Here is an 18,323-nt window from a genome sequence, read left to right as displayed (position 1 = left end):
AATAGGCCACAAACAAATTTTGCCTGTTATTTTACTGGCTGTGTTTAGATTGCTATGTTATCTCACTCGCAGCCACGCGACGCCCGCGAGTGCTTAGCGTCATCCGGGAGGGGAGGTGGGGCCGCGCAAGAGAAGGCGAGGTGCTCGGGTTCTGTCCACTGCCCCGCCCCACGCCGACCCCCTGCGATCGCGAAATCGGGCCTCTCCAGGCGCCCTGGCTGCGTCAGGCGGCGCCGCTCCGGGCTGGATTGGTGAGGCCTGGGAGTCGCGGGCGCCTGCGCAGTGGGTAGGGCCGCGTTCGCCCCGCCGCTGAGGGAGTAACGCCGAGTGGGCCGGAGCGGGGTGCTTGGCTGCTCTGCCCCGTCGGCCGCACCATGGCGGAGGAGGAGCTGGAGGCTCTGCGGAAGCAGAGGCTGGCGGAGCTGCAGGCCAAGCACGGGGTGAGCGCGCCCGCCGCCCGTTCGGCCCATTTTCCCGCGGGGCGCCGCCCTCGTCCGAGGTGGAGGGCGCGGCGGCTCTCGGCGCCTCGGCCGGTGCTCGGCCGCTGGCGGAGAACCCGCGTCTGCCCCGAGGCTGTCCCGGGCCTCTCCCTGTCGCGGGGGTTTCCGGCGGCCGGCTGGCCACGTGCTCTCCCGGGTGGGTCCGGTTGGGCCTCTCTCGGGCCGGGTTGGGCTCGCCTCCAAGGCCTGGCCGGGCCGGGCCGGCGTCGGCCCGAAGAGAATGTCCCGCTCCTCGGGTCTCCGCTCCTGAGCCTCTGGGTCTGGCCTGTTTCCGCTGCTGGTTCCAGCGGGATTGTTCCCTGGAATTCTGACCCCAGCAACCGACCCGCATTTGTTGCGGGTCCGGTGTGCCCGGTGCTGAGAGGACAGCGGGGAGCATCCCATCTCCTGTGACAGAGTGACGGTCTCGGGGAGGAGCCAGGCTCTGGGCACTCGTCCCTTAGATAATATTCTCCAGTAAAGGCTGCAGAAAGGAGAGGGAGCAGGCTGGGTACGGGCTGGAATGCGATGGTCTCCCAGGAGGTGCCGTTGGAATCCTCAGCGGTCCCTCCCCCCCCCCCCAAATTATTCTTACCCATAAAATGCGGCTCCATTGTACAGGGACTCCCCTTCCTAATGGTTGGTTGTATTCTAAAACATTCTATTAGATTGTGACTTTAGAAGCTTATCAAAACATTGATTTTTAAAATTTGATATTTATTTATTGATTTTAGAGAGGGAGAAGCATCAACTTTGTTGTTCCACTTATTTGTGCATTGCTTGATTCTTATTTTTCTTTTAAACCTCACCCAAGGACATGCTTTTATTGATTTTAGAGCGAGAGGAAGGGGCTGGGGAGAGAAAAACATCGATGTTTGGCTCCGACCTGGAATCAAACCTGCAACCTAGGTTATGTGCCCTCCACTGGGAATCGAACCTGCAACCTTCTTTTTGTTAATCGTCACCCGAGGATATATATATTTTTTAAATTAAATCTTTATTGTTCAGATTATTACAGTTGTCCCTCTTTTTCCCCCCCATAGCTCTCCTCCACCCAGTTCCCACCCCACCCTCTGCCCTTACCCCTCCTACTGTCCTCATCCATAGGTGTACGATTTTTGTCCAGTCTCTTCCTGCATCCCCCCCCCCCCCCCCCCAAGAATTGTCAGTCCACTCCCTTTCTATGCCCCTGGTTCTATTATATTCACGTTTACTCTGTTCATCAGATTTTTTATTCACTTGATTTTTAGATTCACTTGTTGATAGATATGTATTTGCTGTTCATAATTTTTATCTTTACCTTTTTCTTCTTCCTCCTCTTAAAGGATACCTTTCAGCATTTCATATAATCCTGGTTTGGTGGTGATGAACTCCTTTAGCTTTTCCTTACCTGTGAAGCTCTTTATCTGACCTTCAATTCTGAATGATAGCTTTGCTGGATAAAGTAATCTTGGTTGTAGGTTCTTGGCATTCATCACTTTGAATATTTCTTGCCATTCCCTTCCGGCCTGCAAAGTTTCTGTTGAGAAATCAGCTGACAGTCGTATGGGTACTCCCTTGTAGGTAACTGACTGTCTTTCTCTTGCTGCTTTTAAGATTCTCTCTTTGTCTTTTGCTCTTGGCATTTTAATTCTGATGTGTCTTGGTGTGGTCCTCTTTGGATTCCTTTTGTTTGGGGTTCTTTGCGCTTCCTGGACTTGTAAGTCTATTTCTTTCACCAGGTGGGGGAAGTTTTCTGTCATTATTTCTTCAAATCGGTTTTCAATATCTTGATGTCTCTCTTCTTCTGGCACCCCTATAATTCAGATGTTGGTACGCTTGAAGCTGTCCCAGAGGCTCCTTACACTATCTTCGTATTTTTGGATTCTTTTTTCTTTTTGTTTTTCCGGTTGGGTGTTCTTTGCTTCTTCGTATTTCAAATCTTTGACTTGATTCTTGGGATCCTCTTGTCTGCTGTAGGATCTCTGTATATTATTCTTTATTTCAGTCAGCGTATGCTTAATTTCTAGTTGGTCTTTTTTCATATCCTCCAGGGTCTCACTAAATTTATTGGCGGTTTCTAGAAAATTCTTGAAAAACCTTCTAAGTTTGGTTTTGAACTCTATATCCAGTAGTTTGCTTTCCTCCATTTCTGTCATTTGTGACCTGTTTCTTTGTCTCTGCATTTTTTATGCTTTCCTGTGTTGGTAGAGTGGCTTTGTGTGCTAGGTGTCCTGTGGGGCCCAGTGGCTCAGCTTCCCCAATTACCTGGGGTGGACACTCTTGGTGCACCCCTTTATGGGCTTTGTGCACAGTCTTGTTGTAGTTAAGCCTTGATTGTTGTAGGTATCACTGGGAGGAATTGACCTCCAGGCCAGTTGGCTGTGAGAATCAGCTGTGTCTACAGTGGGATAACTTCTGTGTTGAAGACACCCTTATGAGGCAAGACTTGCTTCAGTGAGGCTTTGGTGCCCACTGAGTCTGCCCCCTGAGTATGTCCCTTATGGATCTGAGGAGTTGTAATTGGAGGGTCCTACTCTGACCACTGGGTACACTGGCTCTTGGATCTAAGGAGGTGCTAATTTAGCCTCTGCCTGAGGCTACCCAGCAGGAGCTACGAAGAGATCTGCAGATTCCCCTTCCTTTTTTGGGGGGTTTGGAGGTGCCCAGATGAGTCCCAGCTGTGAAGCAATGCAAGCTGCTGTGGAGCCTTGGGCCTTCTCTTGGAAGTTCTGGGTCTCTCTGACCCAGCTGCAGTTTGTTAGGTAATTTTCAGATTGCAAAGGGCCAGGGCATTCATATGCAAAAGCCTCTGCCGAAGCCTGGGTGTGGTGGGGTCTCAGGGAATCAACAGGGCGGAGCAAGCAGCTATGGCTGATCCTCGGCCCTGCCCTAAGGGGCCTTGCGTCTCAGTGTCCCGGTAATTGCTGCAGGCACCTCTGAGAGAAAGCCGCCCTCAAGTTCTGAGTTTTGCCCGCTGAGACAGTCCAGTTTCTCCCCGTATGAGTCTGGGTCCCCAGAGACTTCCCGGAACTGGAGTTCAGAGGAGTCGGGAGCTTGTGACTCCCTCCCGATTCAAAAAGACAGCCGCGTCCTCAGGTGCCAGCCCCTTTCCACGCGCTAGAGCCTCTACACTTTACTTTTGCAGCTCCTATGAGTCTCAGTGTGCTTTTCTCTTTCCTTCTAGTTGTAGAATTTCCACTCAGCCAGCCTTCCTGTGGTTCTGGATCATGTCTGTTTTGTCTTTTCATTGTATTTTTGAAGTTGTTGTGGGAGGCAGCAATTTCCGGTGTTTACCTATGCCGCCATCTTGGTTTCTCCCACCCAAGGATATTTTTTGCACTGATTTTTATGGAGAGGGAAAGAGAGAGAAACATGGATGTGAGAGAAACGCATCGATTGGTTGCCTCCTGCAACTGATTAGGTGCCCTTGACCGGAATCCAACCAGGGACCCTGGGTCCCCAGCCGATGCTCTGTCCACAGGGCCAAACCGGCTAGGGCTTCGTAAGTGGAAACTATCCCACTGACTTCTTGGAGGCCCAGCTTTTAATTATTTGGCAATAAGTTGATTGCTACCTCTGCAGGAGCCTATTAGTTATCAGAAACAGGACAGAATAATTTGTATTTTTCCTCTGTGCAGTTACTCAACTAAAAGATAAAATTATATTTTCAGGATCCTGGCGATGCAGCACAACAGGAAGCAAAGCACAGGTATGGGCTAGAGGTCTGAAGGCTGGTTTCGCCATATGCTTTTTTACTTTAGTTATTTTAATAGTGTGTTAATCTAAGTTTCTCCTGGAATAGTGATTTTTCATAAACCATCGGGGTATTTGTTATTAATTTGAGAGTTTAAATGTATAGAATCTCACAGCACTTACTACCTCATTAATACAATTACTGGTTGATGTTTGTTTCTCTGCTAAAGTGTGATCTCCGTAAAATGAGTATAATACTAGGACTACGTCATGGGGATGTTGTGAGGGTTACAGAGGTCCAGTACCTTGCATTTAGTAAATGCTAGATAAATATTAACTGTTAATTTTATCCCAGCACACGGCATGTTTATTGAATGGTTAGTTATCCCATCATGCTACCTTTTTTCTAACTGTGATGAAAGAACACATAAGATAAAATTTACCATAATAACCATTTGTAAGTGTATGAGAATAATGTTATATTCTCATAGTGTGCAGCAGATCTCTAGAACATTTTCATCTTGCAAAACTGAAACTCTATACTTATTGAACAACTCCCCATTTCCCCCTCCCTCCCTCATGCCACCTTTTAACTCATTCAGCAAATATTTATTGAGCACCTGTTCTAGGTCAGGCACTATGGTGGGTCTTTGGAAACAGGCAAGGCAGAGAAGGTTCCTGCCCATACATGGCTTATTTTAGTGGGAAGAGAGTTGGTAAGCACCTGGGATAGTGCTAAGAAGAAAATGAAACTGTGAATTCCATTGATTATAAGATGGGCCTTTTTTCACATTTTAACATATCTGGAATTGGGGTGGTTTTCATAATGGATCACTATTGTCCTGGATTCTTCCAGAGGATTTACTTTTGCTTCTGCTACCACTTGGGTACATTTCTGATCTGAGACATCTTAAAATTAAATTCTATGCTTAGGGTTCTCCCTCCCTCCCTCCACCTTGATAGTGTGAATTCAGACAGCAAACTTGCATGACTAAAGCTTGACGTTCAAATTCTCAAAGGAAGTTTTTTCTTCACTCAGGGTCAAGTTTGATGCATGCATCCTTACTTGTAGTCCCTTTCTGCATGGCAGGCTTATTTCTTGTTTACCTTGTATGTGGTTGTTGCTCTTTGATGCCCGAGCTTTGAGTGTGGAGTCTCCTATTAGACTCTTCATCTAGGGTGTTTTTTTGTTCTTAGAAGTACATAACACTATGGTCCATCTTACAATCAGTGGTATCTTAGATTCAGTGAAATACAGTAACAGTAGTTTGCTGCAGGGTTGAATTGAAGTACTCAGGTGCAATAAGGAAATGCCCCATGGAAGTGGGCTTCAAGTTGTGTTCATGAACCCGAGGGCTCCTCCGATGGGGCAGGTAGTGGCACAGCCAGCCCCAGCTCCCCCTCAGTTCAATTAAAGAATTTCTGCTTTTGTCTGTGTTGAGTATTAAGTTCCTTGAAGGACTCACTTAAAAAAATTTGCTGCTAACTAAAGTTTGAAACCACTGTCCTATGAACATGAACTAGTTTCTACTTGTATAGGTAGGAGTGTAAGGATAGTTGCGGAGTTATAATTTCACTCTCCCTCCTCACCCAAACATGTATAACTGAGAGTCTTGAAATATGGGAGTTGGTTCTAGCTTGGCCACAACTACTTATAGCTTCCCTAGATATCTCAGCTTTTTTTTTTTTTTAATTGTTCTTTTTTAATGTTTTTGTTGATTTCAGAGAGAGGGAGAAAGAGAGAGGTAGAAACATCAGTGATAAGAGGATCATTGATTGTCTGCCTTCTGCATGTGCCCTGACCGGAAATTGAACCTTGAACTCCTGCTTCATTGGTCAATGCTCAGTCACTGAACCACACTGGCAAGGGGGTGTCAGCTTCTTCATCTCTTAAGATAATTACACGTATTAATCATTTGGTCCTTTAATTGTTGGAAATCTCACTACAGATTTCTAGCACTTCTCTCACACTAAATATATAATAAATGTTGGTCATGGTGGTTGAACTGAAACTCCCCCATGAATTATGAAAATGTAAGGTTTTATCTTTCAACTTGGTAGGGTTACACCCACAATATAAAGCTGGCTTTTGAAGGCAAGAGTGGATTCTTCAGCAATAATAGCTGTTACCATCCATACAGCACCTACTATAGTGCAATCTATGCATGCAGTCCCCTTCCACCTTGGGAAATGTATTAAGTGAGTTACATTTTCGTCTGTTCAATAGGAATGCTGACAGCTTCGTTTTAATTTTGCTTGACTTTTTTTTTGTTATAGAGAAGCAGAAATGAGAAACAGTATCTTAGCCCAAGTTCTGGATCAGTCAGCCCGGGCCCGGTGTAAGCATCTTCAGTTTCTTTTAAGTTATTTTCATAAAATTGGCTTGTGTTAGTTGAATGGGAAGATATGAAATTATTGCTATCTGTAGATTAAATATTTAACCTATAAACACTTAAAATATAGATATTTGTAAGAAATGTGCAGTTTGTAAACCTAAAGAAATGGACTTAAATTATTAAATGTACCTGCGTGGTTCTCTCCTATCAAGGAGATAATTTCCCAAGTGCTTTTTAGGTAAAATATATAGACAGCAAGTCTTAAGTCAATTACAAAGTGTTGCTGATAGTTGACATATGTGATAAGATATTGAGGGGCTTATTTATTTATTTATTTTTGGAGTTCTTTTTTTTAATATATATTATTGATTTTTTTTACAGAGAGGAAGGGAGAGGGATAGAGAGTTAGAAACATCAATCAGCTGCCTCCTGCACACTCCCTACCGGGGTTGTGCCTGCAACCAAGGTACATGCCCTTGACCGGAATCGAACTTGGGATCCTTGAGTCCGCAGGCTGACACTCTATACACTGAGCCAAACCGGTTAGGGCTGGAGTTCTTTTTTAAAGAAATATGTTTTTATTGATTTTAGAGGGAGAGGGATAGAGAGATTGAAACATTAATCAGCTGCCTCCTGCGCTCCTCCTGGGGATGGAGCCCCGCAACGTGGGCATGTGCTCTGACAGGGAGTAGAACCAGTGACCTCTGGGTTCAGATCTTGGTTCATGGGTTGACGCTCAACCTCTGAACCACACTGGCTAGGTTTAGTTCTTTTTTCAAGTTAATTTTGCCTGGCTGGCATGGCTGGTTGAGCATGGACCTATGAACCAGGAAGTCACGGTTCGATTCCCAGTCAGGGCACACACCCGGTTTTCAGGCTTCATCCTCAATGTGGGGCACGTAGGAGGCAGCCAATCAATGATTCTCATCATTGATGTTTCTATCTCTCTCTCCCGGGTCTCCCTCCCTTCCTCTCTGAAATCAATAAAAATATATTAAAACAAAAAAAAAACTTTATTTAAAAAAAAATTAAGTTAATTTTATTTTTTCCATCGCCATTTATCCTTCTATGGTTTGAGAGATTTATTGTATTCTCCATTTTAGTTAATAATTTTTCATATTTAAAAACCGAAGAGAAAACCATGTAGAAAACAAATGAACCAATTGGAATGAACTAGTAACTTCTTCTTTTTTTTTTTTTTTTAAATATATTTTATTGATTTTTTTACAGAGAGGAAGGGATAGAGAGCTAGAAACATAGATGAGAGAGAAACATTGATCAGCTGCCTCCTGCACACTCCCCACTGGGGATGTGCCCGCAACCAAGGTACATGCCCTTGACCGGAATCGAACCTGGGACCCTTGAGTCCGCAGGCCGATGCTCTATCCACTGAGCCAAACCGGTTAGGGCACTAGTATCTTCTTGAAGCCTAGCTTAGAATAGGCAGTCTTATATAGATACTGATTATATCTGTAGTAATATGTAACATATTTTCCAGAGTGCAATCATACATATTTTTAAAAAGCATGGGGCTTAAGAAAAATTAAAAAAAAAAGAAGGCGCCGAAACCGGTTTGGCTCAGTGGATAGAGCGTCGGCCTGCGGACTGAAAGGTCCCAGGTTCGATTCCGGTCAAGGGCATGTACCTGGGTTGCGGGCATATCCCCAGTAGGAGATGTGCAGGAGGCAGCTGATAGATGTTTCTCTCATTGATGTTTCTAACTCTCTATCTCTCTCCCTTCCTCTCTGTAAAAAATCAATAAAATATTAAAAAAAAAAAGATTAAAAAAAAAATAAAAAAAAAAAATAAAGAAGGCAAAAAAAAAAAAAAAAGGATGGGCTTAGACTCTGAGAACCCAAATTTAATCTTGGCTCTGCCACTCCTTCTGTGTGGCCTTGACATGGCTGAACTTTAGTTTCCTCATTTTTAAGAGGGTAACAATACCTCCTGCCACCCCTACCTTGCTAATTTCAAGACATAAATAAGTCTGTGAAGTGCTTTGGAAATGTTGGTGTTTATTTTTGTTACAATATAAGTGCATTTAGTCTTGACTTTTTTTGTATTTTTTTTCTTTTTAGTAAGTAACTTAGCACTTGTAAAACCCGAAAAAACTAAAGGAGTAGAGAATTACCTTATACAGATGGCAAGATATGGACAACTAAATGGGAAGGTAAGCTTAGGACTGTCTTGAGGTAGTTTTGCCTGTTGTTGTCTACTTTATCCAAACATGTCTTCAAAAGGTCAATTTCGCTGTGGTCAGGTAGCTCAGTTGGTTAGAGCACCATCCTGATATGTCAAGGTTGTGGGTTCAATCCCTGGTCAGGGTACATACAAGAATCAACCATTGACTGTATAATAAGTGGAACAACAAATCGATGTTTCTCTCTCTCTCTCTCTCTCTCTTCCTCTCTCATCTCCTCTTCTCCCCCTCTAAAAATCAGTTTTTAAAAGGCCAGTTTCATCTTCTGGTTACAGAAATCTTGTTGACTATTTTTTATTTATGTTTAAATACGATTTTATTGACTTTTAGAGAGAGGCAGGAGGAGGGAGGGAGACAGAGAGAGAGATCAGTGTGAGAGAGAAATAGAATCATACCTTTTGGTGCATGGATGACACTCAACCAACTGAGCCACATCGGCCAAGGCTCTTTTTTTTAAAAAAAATATGTGTTTATTGATTTCTTTAGAGAAAAAAAATGATGTGAGAGAGATACATTGATTGGTTGCATTCCATAAGCACTCTGACTGGGGATCAAACCCCCAACTTGGGTATGTGCCCTGACATGGAATCCAACAGGTGACCTTTTTGATGTATGGGATAACACCCAACCAACTGAGTCACCCAGCCAGGGCTTGTTGACTATTTCAAGGAGAGGACATTTTTCATCAATTTTGAGAGAGAGAGAGAGAGAGAGAGAGACAGACAGACAGACACACACACACACACACACACACACACACACACACACACACACACACACATACATCATCAACCGGTTGCTTTCCATACATACCCAGACTGGGGATTGAACCGGCAACCTAGACATGTGCTCTGACTGGGAATCCTGAGTCCTCTTGGTGCATAGGAGGATGCCCTAACCAATTGAGTGAGCCACATTGGCCAGGCCTCAAGGAAGGAATTTTTAAAGGTGAGAATAGTTGGATCTACCATCAATCCTAAAAGATATCCTAATTGCCTTTCCTAAGATCCTCTGCTTCTTTTCTTTCCTGACGTTGTTGTGGAACCTTGTTGGTGTCTGTGTGACCCAATGACTATCAGGGTTAGCTGGCTTAAATTGCTTCTATACTGGAAACAAGGTTTCTCAGTAATACAAATTCAGTCAGGTAGGTCAGTTGTTTGGAACACAATCCCTATATGCCAAGGATGCCAGTTTGATTCCCACGGGTTCAATTCCAGGACAAGGCAAGTATGAGAATCAACCATGAATGCATAAATAAGTAGAACAACAAAATCGATGTTTCTCTCTCCTCTTCTCTCATATCAATTTAAAAAAGAAAAACTGATACACTACTAGTATAGGTAGACATTAAACTTGTTTTGCAAATTGAGGAGGTGCTAAAATTCTGGTTATTATGTGTGTTGCAAGACTGTCCTTCAGGATGCAGATGCACCCCGTTTGCACTGGGAAGCCCTATGTTGCCACCACAGCCTGCAGGGATCAGTCCTAACCTGAACCCCTTACTCTAAGAAAGGTGTGTGGAAGAGGCAATGACTGGTTCATCCTTTTTGAATGACTTATCTGCTGCATTTAAGCTTCTCAGGGTCTCAAGAGCAGAGTCAGTGTGTCTCTTTAATTGACACAATAGAGGGTTGTAGGTGGCTGTTTATGTCTGCTAGTGGTGATAAAGGTGTTCTTTTTAAAAAATATATATTTTTATTGATTTCGGAGAGGAAGGGAGAGGCGGGGAGAGAAACATCAATGATGAGAATGAATCATTGATCAGCTGCCTCTTGCATGCTCCCTACTGGGGATCAAGCACGCCACCCAGGCATGTGCCCTTGACAGGAATTGAACCTGGACCCTTCAGTCTGCAGGCTGACGGCTCTATCCACTGAGCTAAACCAGCTAGGGTGATAAAGGTGTTCTTAAATACTTGTTTACTTTGGATTTTTCTTTTTTTTTTAATTAAAATATATTTTTATTGATATCAGAGAGGAAGGGAGAGGGGGAGAGAGAAACACCAATGATGAGAATGAATTATTGATCGGCGGCCTCCTGCACACCCCCTACTAGGGATCAAGCCCACAAACTGGGCATGTGCCCTTGACTGGAATTGAACCCAGGACCCTGGAGTTCACAGGCCAAACACTCTATCCACTGAGCCAAACCAGCTAGGGCAAACTGGATTTTTCTGAGGATGTTAATTGATGGATACTTTCGCTCCTCCTCAAATGACTAGCAGAGCAAATTCTAATACAAAAACTAATACAGGTATACCTCGGAGATATTTCAAGGTCGGTTCCAGGCTACTGCAATAAAGCTAGTCATAATCTTTTTGCTGGAGGGCCTTGCCTTCATTTTGTAAAATATGCAACATGTTCTGTGAAGTGCAATAATGGGAGGCACAATAAAACGAGGTATGCCTATAGTTATAACTGGTAGTTGCAACCTCTTGTCCCACCTCTCTTCCCTCTTGACCTCTACCTCCACACCCCAGAAAGACTAAAATGATTCAATCTCCTGAGGTCAATTCTTTGTTTACAAAAAGTACTGTTTTTCTTTTTGGTTATCCTAGGTAACAGAACAAGGTTTAATAGAAATCCTTGAAAAAGTAAGCCAACAAACAGAAAAGAAAACCACAGTTAAAGTAAGTTTCCCCAAATGCATATGGCAGAAGAGAAAGATTGGTATTTTAAATGTGTCGACTATACACCTACTGTATCAAAATATGTTTCAGCCCATAGACATTTCCATTTTGTAACACATGGAAGTTTGGGGAGCAGGGCTTGCATATATTGAGGGGTCTAATTTTTAAGGCTCTTGTTTCATTATTCCCCCTCCCCTCATATCTAAAACTCTTTGAAGTTGTTTTAAAGATAGACAAAAATGTCTTGCTGTAGTAGGTAGAGATAGTTCTTTTCAGAAAATCTGAGTTGTGCTTCATTAAACAGGTAATAACACTTGCTTAATCTCCCTCCCCCCAGTTCAACAGAAGAAAAGTAATGGACTCTGATGAAGATGACGATTATTGAATTTAAGATGCATAGACTGGAACTTAATGGAACAATTCCAGGACAGATAATACTTGGCAGTTAAGATCTGATTGAATGTTCACTTTGTTTATTGTTTATATACCTTTAGAAAAATAAACTTGTGTAAAATAAAACAATTTGGGCAAAGTCATTTTAGTACTGTGGCTGAATCAACAGAAGATCTGCATTTTGCATTTTTTCCTTTTCCTACCAAAAACTTTTAAATGTGTAGCAGCATGAATATATCCTTTGTAATTGTGACATTAGTGTTAGGGAAGAAAATGGCCATTCGAGTAGCTGCTCGAGTAGACTTCAGTAAGAACAAAACAGCATCCAGTAATGTCATGGGAGTTAAAACCTGTGGATTAAGCTAAGTCAACTTTAATATCTAATATTTCTAAGACATAGGTTCTGAAAGCAGGTGAGCTATTTTTCTCCCTGCAAATAGTACTTACATTTAATTTAAGACTAGTCCTAGCTTTGGTTTCATTTATAATCTGCTTTTCAAAGGCATCAAGGTATATTAAATTATCTAATATTACCCTTATCCAGAAAACCTCCATAGCTAGAGTGATACTTCCATTGAAAAGAATTCCTAAAATAACTAGGAAATACTGGTAATAATACTTAAACAATAATAAACATGTCTGTAAGTAAGAGAAATAACTTCTAATGATTAAAATCTAATTGAGACAGTTTAAAAAGTTACCTTTTGCCCTAGCTGGTTTGGCTCAGTGGATAGTGTCGGCCTGAAGACTGAAGGGTCCCAGGTTTGATTCCAGTTAAGGGCACATGACCAGATTACGCACTTGATCCCCAGTGGGGGTTGTACAGGAGGCAGCCAATCAATGATTCTCTCTCTCATCATTGATGTTTCTATCTCCCTCTCCCTTCTTCTCTGAAATTATTAATAATAATAATATATATATATGTGTGTGTGTATATATATATATATATAAAAGAAAAAACTTTAAAAAAAATATATAAAATGAAAATAGTTACCTTTTGGTTAAAATGTTCTGGGTTCTTCACTGATAAAACTGCAGGTAACTTAAAGCAAATATCATCTCTTATATAATGCTTCACTCCCACTAGGTCAGTGGTCGGCAAACTGAGGTTCGCGAGCCACATGCGGCTCTTTGGCCACTTAAACGTGGCCATGAAGTTTCAATCGCACTGTACGTGCGCGCCCGCATGTGGTATTTTGTAGAAGAGCCACACTCAAGGGGCCCCGCTAGGTTATGAAAACTTTGCTCATAAATTTAAGTCAAATTTAAAATGAGCTGTTTGGTATAACCTTTTAGATATCTTAGTTCTGTGAGACCCAGCCCAGGAGGAAGTTATAACATTTAATGAGATGAACAGAATTAGAAGCAGAAAAGTGATAGGAAATGTGGTTTACAGTTCAATCTCTGTTTTAGCTAGCATACTGCTGCTGTATGTTTAAACTACATTTGAGGTTTACTCTATTAGAGACTAGAAATTTGTAACTGTATAGTCAATGGAGAAAGTCAGTGTTGGAATAAAGTGTCTAGTATTCCCTGAACGAACAAATGAATGAGTAGAACCATTAAGAACATCAAGATTTTTTTAAAGGAACAGAATTAAATAGTCAAAAGAAAATTTTCATCAAGGATTTTGAAAAAACAACACAAACCAATTACAGGTTCATTTTGCTTTAGTTCTCATTTACATAAAAATGCTGGAGAGAGACTTGTTACATGCTTTCCCTTGCAGAATAACCACTGTCCTAATGGCAAGCTAAGTCAATGGGTTGTTTTGTTCAAAAGGATGAAAAATGAATCAAATTAGCAAAGCAACAGTACTCATTTCCTGTGTAGGCTAAGAAGCTGTAATCATTTTTGTTCTGATTTTAAAAGAAAACGTTTTTGTGGGCGCTAGGCACTATATCATATGTTGCCAGCCCTAGTCCAGGTAGATGGGTAGTGATCTCTGAAAGATGCAGTTTATGTTTCAGTCACAGTCACATCTGTAACTAAAAAATAAAATGTACATCCATCAAAATGGGGAGAGATTTTACCACACACAGAGCACATGGTTATAGCAGAGAGGCTTAGAAACTATCTCCACAGCAAAACATTAACTAAAGAAAGTACACCATGACACGTTCAAGAATCATAAAGTTTACTGTTTCTTTTCCATCATTTGGCACATACCCAAGGCACATTAGAAAATTAGAAGTCATAAATTACTTTGTAGAAAAATAATCAGCCCTTCCTTCCCTTTTGTACATACACAAGTATTTCTAAGAACATGCACAAAACCTTTCCCTATTACAAAGTTATTTGAAAATGTACTCAGGATAAACCCATGTTTTGGACCTAGACCAATTAATAAAAAAATAAGAGTATAATTAGTAGAAACACATAAAAAGGAATACATGGCAATAATAATTTCTAACTCAAAGTTACTCTGACCTGGTTTGTGCTGTAAGTTTTGAATCTGATCAAAAGAGAATAAATCCTTGGCTGGAGTAGCTCAGTTGGTTAGAGAGTTGTCCCCATATGCAAAGGTTGCAGGTTTGATCCCTAGTCTGGGCACATACAAGACTCAACCAATGAATACATAAATAAGTGGAACAACAAATTGATGTCCCTCTCTCTCTTCCTCTCTCTAAAAAAGGAGGACAAAAACTAAGGAAAGATGTGCCAAATCTATTTTCTATTACCACCATCCTTCAAGGGTGACATTTAAGGAAAGGTTTTTAACAAAGGGATTTTGGTGCACATGTGCGGGGACCAAATAGCTCTATTTTGTTGTAAGAAAAATTATACCCACCTTTTCCCACATACATAGTGTAGAATAGGTCATATATGTCCTTCTTATGAAAATGAACATCAAAATGGCATTTAGGCATCTTTGGGTTCAAGTGTTGCTTATCAAAGGAACATTTTCCAGGTCCTATTTTCTTCATTCTAATGTGACATTTCTGCCAGGCTTCCATCTATATATATAAAAGCCTAATATGCAAAGTGTCCCCTGGGGAGTTCCACGGACCAGGAGTTTGATTGCTCACTATGATGTGCGCTGACCACCAGGGGCAGTGTGGAATGAAGGAAGGCCCTGGCTGACAGCCGGCAGCTGGGGAAGGGAGGCCTGGCCAGCAGCCGGCAGGCCCCCTGTCCATGCATGAATTTTGTGCAGTGGGCCTCTAGTAGTACCATAAAACCTAAATTGCTTCTCTTCAGCTCATCGCAGATGGAGGAATTCTTTTAGCTCGTGGTTTGTTAATTTATATAGTTGACAGGTTTAGCACCTTTCAGTAGGAGGTCAGAATCTGGTGGTGAAACGTCTCACTATAACCAAGGCACCCTAATACGTAAGAATAAATAGCTCTAGTTGGGTAGTTCAGTTGGTTAGAGCATTGTCCCAATATGCCAAGGTCAGGGCACATACAAGAAGCAACAAATTGAAGTTTTTCTTCCTTCATCTCTCTCTAAAGCAATAAAAAATATTTTTTAAAAGAAGAAACACCCCAGTCTTAAGGAATTGACACCCCTAGAATTTTTGTATATTCCTTTTCAAGGGTATTCATTAGCTCTGAAGAGGAAAGAGATGGTGATTTTTTTCTTTGTTGTATTCTTTGGGCCATAGGAAAGCTTTCAGGAACTTTCTGCTTTCTCTCAAGCCAAACAGAAAGTACATTTAGTTCTATGTTGTCTGTATTCATGCTCGGCATCTTCTTGTTAAGGACTCACTTCTTGATAGCAAATTTAATTCCTTATTTACTATCAAGACTGGGAAATGCTAGCCTCGTGGGGAGTGGTTGGGTTGTCAGCAGTCGCTGGGCCTTCGGTGCAGCTGTGTCCTTGACGGTGTGTCTCCGGAGCATTTGCGTGTTCCCAGGAGCGGTTTGTTTCAGTCCAGGCCTCGGGCTGGTCACCGTCTCCTTGGTCAGCAGTCTGCGATGTGCTCTGGTCTGATAGGTTCTTTTGCTTCTGTGTGACTTTTTGCCTTCCTGGCTAAAGAGAAAGTACAATTTGAACAATTTGCATAGGCACCGTACTTTAAACAACCACCATGACAGTAACAGCTACCTTTGAGAGCTTATATGTGCTCAGTACTTTCCAGACATAATTTTTTTTAAATCCTCACCTGAAGATATTTTTTCCATTGCTATTTTTAAAAATATTTTTTATTGATTTCAGAGAAGAAGGGAGACAGAGAGAGAGAAACATCAATGGTGAGGGAGAATCATTGATAGGCTGCCTTCTGCATACCCCCTACTGGGGATTGAACCCACAACCCAGGTATGTGCCCTGACCGGGAATCGAATTGTGATGATGTTCAACCACTGAGCCATGCTGGCTGGCCAGGCTCCATTGCTTTTTAGTGTGAGTGGAAGAGAGGGAAGGAGGGGGGGGAGGGGAGGGAGGGAGGGAGGAGGAGAGGGGGGAGAGAGAGAGAGAGAGAGAGAAATGTGAGGGAGACACATTGATTGGTTGCTTCCTGCACGCTTTCCCCGCATGTGCCCTGACCAATGGGGCTGTACTGGGGCCGTGAAAACCAGCCACCCAGGTACGTGCCCTTGACCAGGAATCAAATGCGAGACCCAGTGGTGTGAAGGCTGATATTCTAACCACTGAACAACACCAGGCTGGGCCAGGCATAATTTCAACTCTAACATCCCTGTGGTGATAGTCTGACATGTACATGTTCCATGTGTTAAACACAGCATAAATGCTTTACGTGTTTTCACACTTAATCTTAACAATTCCAACAAGTATGCGCTATTGTTATCCACATTCTACAACTGAGGAAACAGGATCAGCAAAGTGAAGCAATCTGCCTAAAGTCCCATAGCTAGCAAGGGAAAAGCTAGCGCGTGATTGAACCCAAGCAGATTTCAAACATTGCTGGTTTCCCACCCAGCAGGTCTATTAGCAAAACCATGAAAGATTAAATATGAAATAAAAATTAGTCATGTGAACAAAATCACTAATTCACTAAAGCAAAGATTGAGAAGATTTGTATATTTGTCTCAACAAGCCTATGCTATAAATTCAAATTTTCACCAATAGCCACATATTACATTGGCAAGTAGCAGTGAGAAAAGTCATGTTTATGAGAAGAGTCACCTAATAGCACTACAGAATGTAAAGCAGGCTTCTTTTTATAACTGAATGACTAAATAGTGCTGTAGGAAGATGGTCACATGCAGAATTGTCTATATGAGCAACTTTACACCATATTGAGAGAAGTTTTTTTACTCATTTATATATAAACTTAGTTTCTTTATGTTAGTGATTAGCATATTAGCAAATTTGCTTAGTGAAAGTTGAGATATTTCACGAAGTAATGCACCCCATGAACTGCAATGTCTTTCCATGCATATAACTATTTTCCACTTTTTCTTCACTTTCCTTTCTTAATTCAGAAATGCATTTTTAAATATAACAATAAATGGCGTCTATACTCTTTTTTTTTTTTTTTTTTTTGCGTCTATACTCTTGACCATGCCACTAAAGAGCTCGTTTTGTTATTAACTTGTATAGTGAGGGGAATAATGAAATGAGAAATATGTTTACCATGAATTAGTTTTGAAAAAGCCAAGCTTTAAAAAATATGATTATAACCCAGTGTTTAATAACTCACCTCATGTAAAGATTCTTCAGGGAAATTAGGGACACTTTTATCTCTTGCCATAATCTCCCTTGACGTCCTTCCCCTGAAATCCAAAACAAAGTAATTTAATGTTTGACATAGTGGTGCAAAACACTGTGGTTGGCCAAAAGGTGACAGCATTTGATGAGAGCATATTTGTCTATAACCCATTCAAGCTGTACATAATGCTTCTGTTTTCAGTAGAGGTAGGGTCAAAAGCACAGACATCAACTCAAATTTTATACTCACTTAAACTGACCGACTGAGTGGACAAAGTAAAACTGTCTTGTAAAAGGTTCATCTTGTAGATTATACATTTTTGAGTTCCCTGCAAATAAAAGGATAAACATGTGAAAACTTCCAAATAGTTTAAGAATTTTAAAAAAATTATAGCATAGATACAACCTTTCAATTTTCTTACTTTAACATTTTGAAAATTAAGCACTGCATGTGCTTCAAGAAACATATTTATTACTCTGTGAACCCCCATGAAACAAAGGTAAATCCTTAATACACTAATACTCCCTCGCCACAGCCCTTAGATAGCCTTGAGATTATTCAGATACGTATGTGGGTTTATTCACATTATTGCATCAAACTCATGTTGCAATTAAAAAAACCCAAAACATCTAAACTATAACAACTTAAAAAAAAAAAAGGGAGGGGAAGAAAATACTTCAACCCTATCTGTTTGGCGAATGCTGTTCTAATTACCATCAACCAAAAATTTATTTAAAGGTAGCATTTACCCTGATGTTCAGGAAATGCCTAGAAAAAGGACTGGCTTTGGAACACGAGACATGAAAGAAACTACCAGAGGTTGCTCCTCCTCTCCAGTTGGGGAGTGGAGGCCCTTCAAGGCAATGCTAAGATTCATCATCACAACCAACCAGAACACTGGCGTAGAAATATCTGGGACATTAGGATGTAACATATATTTCTTTGGTGCCTAATCTCCCCTCAGGATGATGACTACATTGTACGTTTACAATGA

The 18,323-nt window shown here is 41.6% G+C and overlaps 2 protein-coding genes across 4 annotated transcripts in view; one reads left to right on the top strand and one right to left on the bottom strand.

The window, feature by feature from the left end:
- The first annotated feature begins 247 nt into the window (after window positions 1-247).
- PDCD5 (programmed cell death 5) lies at window positions 248-18,191 on the top strand. 3 transcript variants are annotated; one of them, XM_059667043.1, is made up of 6 exons: window positions 261-440; window positions 4,133-4,170; window positions 6,432-6,493; window positions 8,569-8,660; window positions 11,248-11,319; window positions 11,657-11,841. In XM_059667043.1, the coding sequence occupies exons 1-6, from the start codon at window positions 375-377 to the stop codon at window positions 11,702-11,704; spliced, it is 378 nt and encodes a 125-aa protein (XP_059523026.1). In that variant the 5' UTR covers window positions 261-374; the 3' UTR covers window positions 11,705-11,841. The 3 variants fall into 3 exon arrangements, with proteins under 3 accessions (XP_059523027.1, XP_059523028.1, XP_059523026.1); XM_059667044.1 differs by lacking the exons at window positions 11,248-11,319; window positions 11,657-11,841 and adding an exon at window positions 18,068-18,191 and having other exon boundaries at window positions 248-440; XM_059667045.1 differs by lacking the exon at window positions 11,248-11,319 and having other exon boundaries at window positions 252-440.
- Window positions 13,833-18,323, bottom strand: part of ANKRD27 (ankyrin repeat domain 27) — a 61,886-nt gene continuing 57,395 nt past the window's right edge. Inside the window, 5 exon segments of the mRNA XM_059667032.1 lie at window positions 13,833-15,524; window positions 15,527-15,597; window positions 15,599-15,687; window positions 17,321-17,393; window positions 17,579-17,657. Coding sequence (XP_059523015.1) covers window positions 15,457-15,524; window positions 15,527-15,597; window positions 15,599-15,687; window positions 17,321-17,393; window positions 17,579-17,657 — 380 coding nt within the window. The 3' untranslated portion in view covers window positions 13,833-15,456.

The sequence above is a fragment of the Myotis daubentonii genome, chromosome 15 (genome assembly GCF_963259705.1).
Source record: "Myotis daubentonii chromosome 15, mMyoDau2.1, whole genome shotgun sequence".
NCBI lineage: Eukaryota > Metazoa > Chordata > Mammalia > Chiroptera > Vespertilionidae > Myotis > Myotis daubentonii.
The sequence above is the reverse complement of the archived record's forward strand: the minus strand, read 5'-3'. Positions and strand labels throughout refer to the sequence as shown.

What these genes read in the sequence shown, in the direction of transcription:
- PDCD5 (XM_059667043.1), top strand. Translation starts at nt 375, where the DNA reads ATGGCGGAGGAGGAGCTGGAGGCTCTGCGGAAGCAGAGGCTGGCGGAG. An exon ending in CAACAGGAAGCAAAGCACAG is followed by an intron (nt 4,171 to 6,431) that starts GTATGGGCTAGA and finishes TTTTTGTTATAG; the next exon opens with AGAAGCAGAAATGAGAAACA. An exon ending in ATGGACAACTAAATGGGAAG is followed by an intron (nt 8,661 to 11,247) that starts GTAAGCTTAGGA and finishes TGGTTATCCTAG; the next exon opens with GTAACAGAACAAGGTTTAAT.